The sequence below is a fragment of the Gracilinanus agilis genome, chromosome 6, assembly GCF_016433145.1.
Source record: "Gracilinanus agilis isolate LMUSP501 chromosome 6, AgileGrace, whole genome shotgun sequence".
Lineage (NCBI taxonomy): Eukaryota > Metazoa > Chordata > Mammalia > Didelphimorphia > Didelphidae > Gracilinanus > Gracilinanus agilis.
In genome coordinates this window covers 62,636,002-62,647,052 of record NC_058135.1, presented here as the reverse complement: position 1 = coordinate 62,647,052, position 11,051 = coordinate 62,636,002, and the positions used below count along the sequence as shown (strand labels likewise).

General features: G+C 38.2%; 1 protein-coding gene across 1 annotated transcript in view; it reads right to left on the bottom strand.

The window, feature by feature from the left end:
* Positions 1-11,051, bottom strand: part of ALPK1 (alpha kinase 1) — a 70,020-nt gene that overhangs the window by 22,590 nt on the left and 36,379 nt on the right. Inside the window, exons 3-5 of the mRNA XM_044681648.1 lie at positions 9,798-9,996; positions 7,025-7,084; positions 3,391-3,477 (exon numbers count right to left, since the gene is read on the bottom strand). Of these exons, the coding sequence (XP_044537583.1) occupies positions 3,391-3,477; positions 7,025-7,084; positions 9,798-9,996 (346 nt within the window). The remainder of the gene's footprint in view (positions 1-3,390; positions 3,478-7,024; positions 7,085-9,797; positions 9,997-11,051) is intronic.

Here is an 11,051-nt window from a genome sequence, read left to right as displayed (position 1 = left end):
GCCATGGGTGGGGGGAGTGTGGGGGGTGAAGGGGAAAGTAGGAGCTTGAATCATGTAACCATGTTAAAAATGAATATTAATAAATGATTAAAAAAAATAAAATTGGGATAATCAGGATTGAGGATGGAAGATCCATCCCATCTAGTAAACACAACCCATTTTGCTCAAATATGTCCAGAGTGGCATGACTGTGTCCTTGATTTCTTCCATTAGGATGAATGAGAAAGTCAAATTTCATCAAATCCAACTTGATTTCTCCATCTAGATCCACAAGGATATTGGAATTCTGTGATTGAGGCATGTGACTTCCCACCACCATCATGAAGGGATCATGGAGGGTCTGGAAAATGATAGTCCACCTTCTCATTAGATATCCACTGATTAAAGATGCCATGGCCTGTCTAGGGGAGGGCTGAATAATAAACTTTCAGAATTTATTTAAATGATTCAAAACTGGATCAATTATCTATGGTTATTGAGAAAGATCATGGACCATTAATTTATTGGTTATTGCTAGCCTAATTAGTAAGGTGATTTTTTCTTACCTGGAACCCAGTCACCTAGAATGTCATCACACCTGGAACACTGCAATAACCTTCTTATTGGTCTCTGACTCAAGTCTCTCCTCTCTCTAATCCATTCAACAATATAGCTACCAAAGTGAGGTTTTTAATGTAGAGGTATGACCATGTTTCTCCCCTGCTCAATACGATCCTTATTGTTCAGGCATTTTTCAGTCAATTCAGACTCTCCTTGACCTCCTTTGGGACTTTATTGATAAAGATGCTGGAGTGGTTTGCCATTTCCTTCTCCATCAAAAGCTCTAGTGACTTCCTATTATCTGTCCTTTCAAACATGAACTTATCTGCTTGGTACTTAAAATCCTTCCCAACTCAGCTTCAGCTTACCTTTCTGGTCATCTTCACATACACACTACAGGCTTTCTTGCTATTTCTCACCCACCCATGGTTTGGCACTTTACATATAACCCTCCATCTTCCATCTTTTTTTTCCTCTACAAAGGCTAGGATACACACTATCCTCATTTCTACCTATGAGAATTCCTATCTTCTCTCAAAGCTCATCTCAAAAATAACCTCCTTTTTTTAAAAACCCCTCATCTTCTGTCTTAGTATCAACACTATGTATTGGTTCCAAGGCAGAAGAGTGGTAAGGGCTATGCAATGGGGGGTTAAATAACTTGCCCAGGGTGATACTCTCTAGGAAATCTCTGAATCCAGATTCAAACCCAGGACTTCCCATGTTTAGACCTGGCTCTCAATCCACTAAGCCACCTAGTTTTCCCCTCCCCCCCCCCAAGAATGATCTACTTTAACTACTAGGGGTGGTAGGTAGGTGGTAGAGTGAAGAGTGGAGTTCAAATCCTGTCTTACTAGTTGTGGGACCCAAGGAAAATAATTTAACCTTTGCTTGCCCCAGTTTCTTCATCTGAATAAGGGGGATAATAATAGTACCTATCTCCCAAGGTAATTGTGAGGACAAACTGAGATAATATCTGTAAAACATTCTGAAAAACTTAAAGTCTCATAAAAAGCTACGATATTATTGTTATTGTTGCAAACTCCTATATGAAGTTTTCCTTGCTCCCCTCAGCGGCTAGTACTTCTCATTGGAAATTATCTTGTATTCATTTTGAATATACTCAGAAGTGTATGTGCTGTTTCTCCCACCAGACTGTAAGCTCCTCGAGGGCAGGAAATAGTTTATCATGTTTGTCTTCATATTCCTACTACCTAGCACCACAACTGGCATAAACCAGGCACTTAATAGAGGCTTAATTCATTAGCTGAAGTATTTTCCTTATAGCTCTATTAATCTTTAAAAACATTTTGCCTTTCAGAGTTTGTTTCTGGAAGGATCTAGAAGGAGTACTATTGGAAATAAACATTAACTATCGTCTTCTACACTCCTTTCCAGAGATTCATGTCTAAGTTCCATAAGGACACTTCTGGGCGATAAAAAGGGACAGATGTTGTGACAGATTTAGAAAAAGCTATTACCATTTCACAGGGAGCCCTACTGACAGCAAAATGTCAGGCTGTGGAAAATAGATCAAGAGAAAAATGCTTCCCTGTAACCAAGGGTTCATTTATTCTTTATATCATCAGATATATAAGAATTTAGCACACTGTCCTATTAACGTCCATAACATCCTTAGAAGGGACAATGATGTGTTTTTTTTCACTTTTTTTTCAGATGGGGAAAGGAATTCAAGATTTATGGAGTATTCAGTGGGAAAGTTTCCAATGGAGTGCCAGTTTCATCATTCTAAGCCCAGTATTAAACACCAGAACCAAAACTAGAAAAATTAGGAGGTTTGTCTGAGGGTTCTAATGTGTGTGTGTGTATATGGATGTGTGAAATTTTCCCATATCTTATCTCAAAGGTCTTACCTGTTCTTAAGCCAACCCTTTATCAAGGGTCAATGGGTAAGATGACCCTCATAAAAGGTCTGCTTTCTTCACCAGAACATGCAGGGGTAATGGACTTTATTCTGATGGGATTGAACCTTCAGTCCCATTGTCCTTTGCACTGCCACAGCTCATTACTGCCCTTCTTACTCAACTACTTTTGCTCAACATGAAAATATTCATAGTGATGGCTCTGATTGGGAGAGGGGCATGATATAGAACCGGGAGGGAGGACACGGGTACAAGCCTTACCTTTGACCTGTAATGGTTTGACCCTGATCAAGTGTTCTTGATCTTTTAGAGTTCTAGTTGATGCTCTATGACTATAAGTTGCAAACAAGATTTCTGCAATTTGCATCGGTAGAGAGAATTTCTTTACCTGGGAATTCTCTTTAAGGATGAAACAAAAGGTCTAGATTCTATCCTTATTACTTACCATTATAATTTATAATATGAGATTGTGTCATTTAAAATTATTGTAAGCCCTGGGAGACAACATCTCCCAGGACTCTCTGCTACAACTTCCCCCAACACCTCCCACTTTCTTTGTGGGAGGTGTTGGAGAAAGGATAAAAGAGAAAGTTTGGCACCTTTTATCTCTCTGCTCTGCTCTCTCAAGCCCAGAAGCTGACTGACTCTCTCTGATCCTGAACTCTCCCTACCCGGGAGACCCTTTTCCCCTACCTAACCTTTTCCCTTTCCTAACCTAAACAAAACCTAGCTATTCTAAACCCTAAGTTTTCTATATGATCTTTTATTTGAGCCCTGAAGGGCTCTGGTCAATTTCTCCTGCCAGGGCTGGGGACCCCTACCTTCCTTTCCCTTCCTCTATCTTCCTCTCTCCTTTCCCCTTAATCCTACCTTCCTTCCACCTTCCTCCCTTCACCCCGTCACAAGATAAAAACATAAATAAATTATTCTTTGTAAATTTTTCTGAGAGCAACAAGGCATGGCCCACCTAGCTTCTGTAGGATCTGTCCTCTGATTTGAATACAGACTGACTGGACGAGGATCTTATCACTCTCTTTAGCATACTGCCATGTGCCTGAAAAGAAAAGAAAAGAGGGAAACTAAAGTTTATTTATATATTTAAGCATTAATTTGAAAAAAATTTTCCATATTCTGTCTCTCTCTCCTGCCCTTCCCTCCACCCACCAAGAAGCAAACATTTTGCCATATTAGTCATAGTGCAAAGTAAACAAATACTTAAAACCAAAAAACATAAAGTTAAAAAATATGCTTTGAGCTTCACCCAAAGTTCACCAATCTTCTTTCTGGAGGTGGGGAGTGTTTTTCATCATGGGTTCTTTGGAATTATCTTGGATAATTTTATCCATCAGAGTAGTTAAGTCTCTCACAGTTGATCATATATTACTATTAATGTGTACAGTGTTCCCTTGGTTCTGCTTATTTCACTTTGCATCAGTTCATATAGGCCTTCCCCGATTTTTCTGAAACTCTGCTGCTCATCATTTCTTATTGCACAATTACAGTCAAATACCACTCATTCAACCATTCCTCAACTGATTAACATTCCTTCAATTTCTAATTCTTTGTCACCATGAGAAGAGTTGCTATAAATATTTTGGTACAAGTAGGTCTCTTTCATATTTCTTTGATCCTTTCAGGATATAGATATAGTGGTGGTATTGTTGGATCAAAGGATGTACAGTTTTATAAGTTTTTGGGCATACTGAACTGCTATTTTTAAAAAAAATCTAATCTGTAGGAATATTTTGGTAGCAAATAATTGCTCAGTAAATACATGCACACACACACGTACTTATAAACAATTCTCCACTATATAGGACAAGAAAATGCTATGATTTTATAGAAAAAAATTGACATAGATAATTTAAATGGATCACTTAACATATTACTATTCCTTTAACTACTTAACTTCTTAACGATTTAACTAATTAACATTAACTATTACTATTTTGTCTTTGCAAATTCACTGGCCATTTGCAAATAACCATCACTAATCTAGACCACCATATAACTAGACCTCTGATCAAAATATTGTTTGAAAGATTCATTATTTTGCAAAAAAATTTTTTTAATTTTCCAAATGATATAAATGATAAATGGTGGTCACTGTAGTGGTCAGCCTTACCTTTCCCAAGTCCAGACAAGCTTTTATAATGATCTGCTTCAAAATCACTTATACCCCTAAAACTGAAGAAAGATGTCTCTAAACTGTGTAAGTCTAACAAAACTCTACCTGTGCAGTTGTTGAATGGGAGAAGCTTCCACATCACCTTGGACTATCCCATATATCTGGAACTACACTAAAAGTTTTAACTAATGTCCACTTTGGCACAAGCCCCATGTTATTGTCATAATGATACTAAGATATTAATGTCTAATATGGTAGCTTTTAGTCAACACAACCCACATAAATAAAAACTCTTGGAAGGGTATCCTCAATAACTTTTAAGAGTATAATAGGGGGGTAGCTGGGCAGCTAAGTGGATTGAGAGTCAGGCCTAAAGATGGGAGGTCCTGGGTTCAAATCCAGCCTCAGCCACTTCCCAGCTGTGTGACCCGGAGCAAGTCACTTGACCCCCATTGCCCACTCTTCTGCCTTGGAGCCAATACACAGAAGTTAAGGGTTTTAAAAAAAGAGAGAGTATAATAGGATCACGAGACCAAAAAGTTTGAGAACCACTACCTTACAACATACTATTTCTCTTTCGAAATGACAATCAAAATAACTTATGAATCCTCTTATGCAATGAAATGAAGCATCTTATCTGTTATACTTATAACAGTCTAAATTTGTCCTTTTTATAGCTTCAGACTATTTAGTGAGAAACAATAAAGCTTGACCTGGGAGATCATTGAAAGTAGAGGTATTCACTCTTTCCCAGAGCAAGTTCATCATTCAGTTTCATGACATTTTAACAATACTAAGGTTTAGGATAAGTGAGGAGGAGCTGAAACTACTAGCTGTGATTTCCATGCTGTGAACCACTTGGGGTTGTCTGGTAGGCTATTGTCAGAGTCTAATGGGGCTGACCTAGAGGGAGCTGTCCAGCTAAAGAGACTTCAGAAGGAATTAGAGGGGCAGGAAAGGGTGGTAGTCACATAGGATCAGACGGAAAACTTACATCCAATCAAAACCGAGAATTGAAAGAATTCTTTATCTCATTTAACATCCTCTTAGCTCACCAGGTACCAAAAAACAAACACAGCAAACAAAAACAAGACAAAAGAAAAACAATTCACCAGGTTCCAAACTATTATAGCATGGACCCCATGCCCCATTTTGCACCTGCAAGTACCTTGTTGGTGTTCTTGGTTTTGATACTAATTTTGCTTCAGATATTGACCTCTTTGTGATTCATCTAACTCCCTTCTTGAGCTTGGTCTGTCAACATCTTGATTCTGATCCTTTCTTGCATAGGAACATCTCTGCTGCAATCTCTTTAATCCCATAACTTCCCAAATCAGAGAAAAGTCAAGTTGCATCATTGACACTATTCATCTGTAGTGCTCTGGGCTAGGATATGTTCCATACATAGAAGGCATGACAACTGCTGCCAGTGTTGGACTTGATTATGTTGGATGTGCAAGATTGACTGGTGGAGGCAGTTGGATGGCTCAATGGTTTGAGAGCCAGACTCAGAGACGAGAGATCCTAGATTCAAATCTGGTCTTAGATACTTCCTAGCCGTGTCACCCTGGGAAAATCACTTAACCCCCTAACCATTCTTCTGCCTTGAAACCAATATACAATATTATTTCTAAGATGGAAGGTAATAGTTAAAAAAAAAAGATTGACTGATGCAGGAGTCAGTGATTGACTGTAGTGGGCAGTACAGATTTCCTCTAGCTTTAACCATTAAAATGTGATTCTTTGCATGTAGGTTCTAAATGCAAATAACATGGTGGCTAATTTGCATATTGAAAAAAGTGTTGTACTTGGAGTCAAGAAGATCTTATTTCAAATCCTGCCTCAGATACTTATAAGCTATGTGAAGCTGGGAAAGTCTCTTAACCTCTCCCAGCCTCAATTTCCTTATCTGCAAGATGAGGATAATAATAGCATGTGTTTCCAGGCTTGGTTTTGAGGATCTAATAAGAATAATGCATGTGAAATGTTTTGCCAATGTAAAGGTATTCTGTAAATGCTAGCTATTGTTATATGATTAGATTTTGAAAAGAGAAATGTGTTCCAAAAATTTATTTTAATTCAAGTTCTTAAATGCTTTAAATAAGTGCTAGAGCTCAATTGTTTTTAAGAAATACAATGCCAACACAATTCTTAACCACAGAGTTTCTTCTGAATTTCCTCTTCTAAAATGGTTTTGGAGCACTTTCAGTGCAATTCCTACATATTCACTTAAATGATTCAGTAATATCCAGAAGAGCACTGGAAGCCCATCTTCACAGCAAAGAAAACCAAGAGAAAAAATGGATAGTTACTAGAGTTGGTGCTGTAGTAAGAAGTGATGTTAAGGCTCAATTAGAAGCCAAAGGGGCCAATTTCTAGTTCTTTGCAGAACATAGACAAGTCTTGTTTCTTCCAAATTAGAAGTGTATCTGTCATGCTGGGTAAATCACACTTTGATTGTACTTTTATTTACCTGTTGCACCCTTGTTGCTTATAAGGCTGCTTAGGATATATTCAGCTTTCAACAGTTTTCCTGAAAAGAAACAACCAAATTCTTATCAATTAATACTGAAAGGAAAATAGAGTTCAGGTTCTCACCTTCTTTCTACTTTTAAGTGAATAATCTTTTCTGCTACAAAAAAAATGAAAAAAAAGTTAGCTAATGTCATATGCTAAGTGGTCCAATGGATAGAGTGCCAGGTCTGGAATCAGGAAGACTCATATTCCTGAGTTCGAATCTGACCTCTGACACTTACTAGCTCTGTGATCTTGGGCAAATCACTTCATGCTGTTTGCTTCAGTTTCTTCATCTGTAAAATGAACTGAAGAAGGAAATGGCAAACCACCCCAGGATCTCTGTCAAGAAAACTTTAAATGGGGTCATAAAGAGTCAGACATGATTGAGCCTGATTGAACAAAAAGGAAAAACTTATCAACCTGGACACCAATATTGACTATTGAAAACTAACAAACAAGAGAAAAAAATGACAAAATAAGTGTGACTTTGTAGAAGTAATAGTCATTTAAGATGGTGGTGTTAAACTCAAATTAAAATCTGGTCCACATGCATAAGGCTCCCTTTGGGTTTCCTATTGGCTTGGGAAACCACATAATAACATTATCTATGCCCCCTTGTATTTTTATTTATTGTGTTAAAGATTTTCCAATTGTATTCCATCTGATTTGGGCTGAGCTGGATAGTACTTCCTAGGATTGTATTTGATATCTTTGATTTAAGTGATCTAATTATTGTTGAGGCCTAATTATAAAGTAGAACAATAACAATTCTGCCATAGGTGTGGGTAGAGCACAAGTCAGGTTGCCCAGAGGTGCTGGCACAGCTATGTAATGCTCTAAACAGACCAATGAATTCACCATAATAAGTCCATGGGTCAGATCAACTTTGTTATAAGTTTAATGTGATTATTATAGTATACTCTTCACATAGATGTATATATTCAATCTTTGTAGTCTGTTGCTCATATAGCATGGTTGGTTGCTTATAGCTTAAAAAATTGGAGAGAATACTGTCATATTTCCTCTCCAATATAAAAACTAATATGAAAAAAATTATAGGAGTTGGGAGAATTTCCTTAGACCTAAAGCCCTTTTTAAGTGCTCTAGGTAGGTATCACAAAAGGGAATGTATAATGTAATAAAATTTTACAGTATTAAACTTTAGGTAGATATGAAAATACAAAAATTCTGGATCTTACTCATCAATATCTAGGCTGCCCATACTACTCTTGGAAGAACTCAAATATAAATGAAAATGGCTCCCAAAAAAGTCAAGCTCCATGAGGTCCATTTTTACCACCATCTCATCTTCCCTGATCTCTGTGGTTTGAATAACAGGATTTTTAAAACCAATTGGACCTTTTGGCAAAATCAGATAATAGTTTTTTCAAGTAGTTAAAAATATTTAGATTCTTAGAACATGAATCATGTAACCATGGAAAAATTCTCTAAAAAATTAAAAAAAAAATAAAACTGAAAAGTATAGGTGTAGAAAAAATATTTTGATTCTTAAAATCTATAATCAATTTAACCAAATTTTAAGGTCAGATCTTTGTTTCTCTTAACATCTATTTCCCAAGCTTATAGTGAGGATTAAATGATATAATATTTGTAAAGCCCTTAGCTCAGCTCCTGGCACATGTTGTTGTCAAATCGTTTCAGTTGTGTCCAACTCTTTGAGACCCCATTTGGAATTTTCTTGGCAAAGATACTGGAGTGGTTTGCCATTTCCTTCTCTAGCTTGTTTTACAGATGAGGAACTCTGTCAAACAGGGTAAAGTGACTTGCCCAGGGTCACCCAGCTAGTAAATGTCTGAGACTGGATTTGAACTCGGGAAGATGAGTCTTCTTGATTCCAAACCCAGGGCTCTATCCAGTGTGCCATCTAGATACCCTCTTGGCATATAGTAGATCCTTAATAAATTCCTGTTTTCTTTTCCTTCCAATTGGGTAGAATGTCTTTTGTTCACATTTAGGTGACTCCCATATTTCTCTTCTTGGGAATGAAAATAATGCACCACACTTCAAAATCAATCAGAGGCCATTTAAGCAACTTCAAATCTTGAGGCTGCCATTGAAAAAATCAAAAACTTGACCTCCCTCCCCCATTCCACACCTCCCACTAAATAGGTCAACTTCATTTTGAATTTGGCTTAAGAAGGAGTAACAGGGGAGAAAAACCCCTGATACTTTAAAAAGCATCTTCAGGTAAAGCTCATGCCCCATGAGTATTGCAAATCTCAAGTTCCTTCAGGGGACCTGTCAGCTGCATTGTTTGTATAGTCAAGTGACCCTATAGAAAAGAGACAGGGGGAACTAAGAGAAAATGCTAGAATTCTAATCTGCTTTTTAAAGGCTCTTGGTCCCAAGTATAGCAATTCAGATACCCCTGTTTGAAAGCAGCAGGACAGATTTGTTAGGAGACAAAAGCTCCAATTAGTATTTTCCACACCCTTTCACAATTTTCTCTACTGCTGTTGGCTCTGAAACTCTTTATGCCAAGGCTTTTGTGCTGGCAAGGGGTGGGTGGAAGGGCATGGAGGCAGAGATGGGAGGGGGTGGGGGCTGGGATAGAGGCTTGAACGATGGAACACTGGGATCTTAGAAGTGCCATCTTCCTCACCAGACAAAGTGCCTTCTCAAAAGTCAAGTGGCTTTTGAGTGAAGTAGAATAAATAGAGACAGGGGCTCAGGAAACCGAGGTGAGCCTAGCAGGAGGGTGACCTTACCTGAGTTGACTGAGATTCGGGCTTGTCGGATGACCACCTGTGGGGCTATTGGGGTTGCTGGATGCAACTTGTGGAGACTTTTGGCGACTTGCAGGAGTTTGGCAGAGGCATCAAGCCCATATAAGAACCGGTCCATCAAGAATACAAGGGCAGCTGCTGTTGAGAAGTCCTGGACCAGGATGGAGGCTTTCAAGTATTCCTGGAAAGAACATGCAGAAAATACAACTAACTAAAAAGAAACAGAGAAGGTCAGAAAAGTCTCTGCGGTGCAATACAATCTCTCTTCCTCACATTTGAGTCTTTCTTTGACTGGATTTGGGATTTCACTGACGTAAGAAAGTTCTAGTGCAGAAATTCTCTTCACCCATGCTGACTGGTGCTCCCCTGATACCTCCAGCCACACCGTCTTCTCTCTGGCCATCACCTCCACCTCCTCTCCACTAAAAAAATAGACTCTGCCCCCGGAATATGCTTGGATCTATGACGGCCAGCTCTGGCCTTATCTCACTCAGTTCTAGGCCACAAAAACACTCTCCTGATATGTCCAGTCATGTTCCAAGGCACAGATTCCTTCCCTCCTGTCTCCCTACTTTCCCTCCCCTCTTGACTAAAAAAAAAATCAATCACCCTTTTAAAAATCACTCATGATCCTCTTCAGCTGAATTGTAAATCAAAAGACAGAATCAGTGTTCCTGGCCTCTATTACAAAATGTCTTGCAAATTGATTTAAGACAGACCATTGCCAGTTTGGGAAGAGTTTGCTAAAGAAAAGGAACTCAGGGAGAATCTACTTTATGTGTTCTCTTTCCCAAATAAAGTGTAACTACTTGATGGTAGGGATTATCTAGCATGATTTTTTTTGTATTTCCAACAGAGTCCAGTATCTGAAATATAGAAAGTGCTTAATAAATAATTTATCTGTATCTATCTGCTATTACTGTTCAACTATTTCTATCTGTCTTCTCTATCTACTATCTCTCTGTTCTTGATCACTATCTGTCCATCTCTCTCTCTCTCTCTCTCTTTCTGTCTATTGATAGATATCTATCTTCTATCATAACTTGAGAGAGTTCCTATGTCACTGGGAGGTTAATCAACTTGCTCAATGTCACATATACAGATATTATTTTTAGAAGTGAAATATGAACACAAGTTTTGGTGCCCTGAAGTCAATTCTATTCAATTCACTACTTCTCTCTCTCTCTCTCTCTCTCTCTCTCTCTCTCTCTCTCTCTCTCTCTCTCTCTCTCTCTC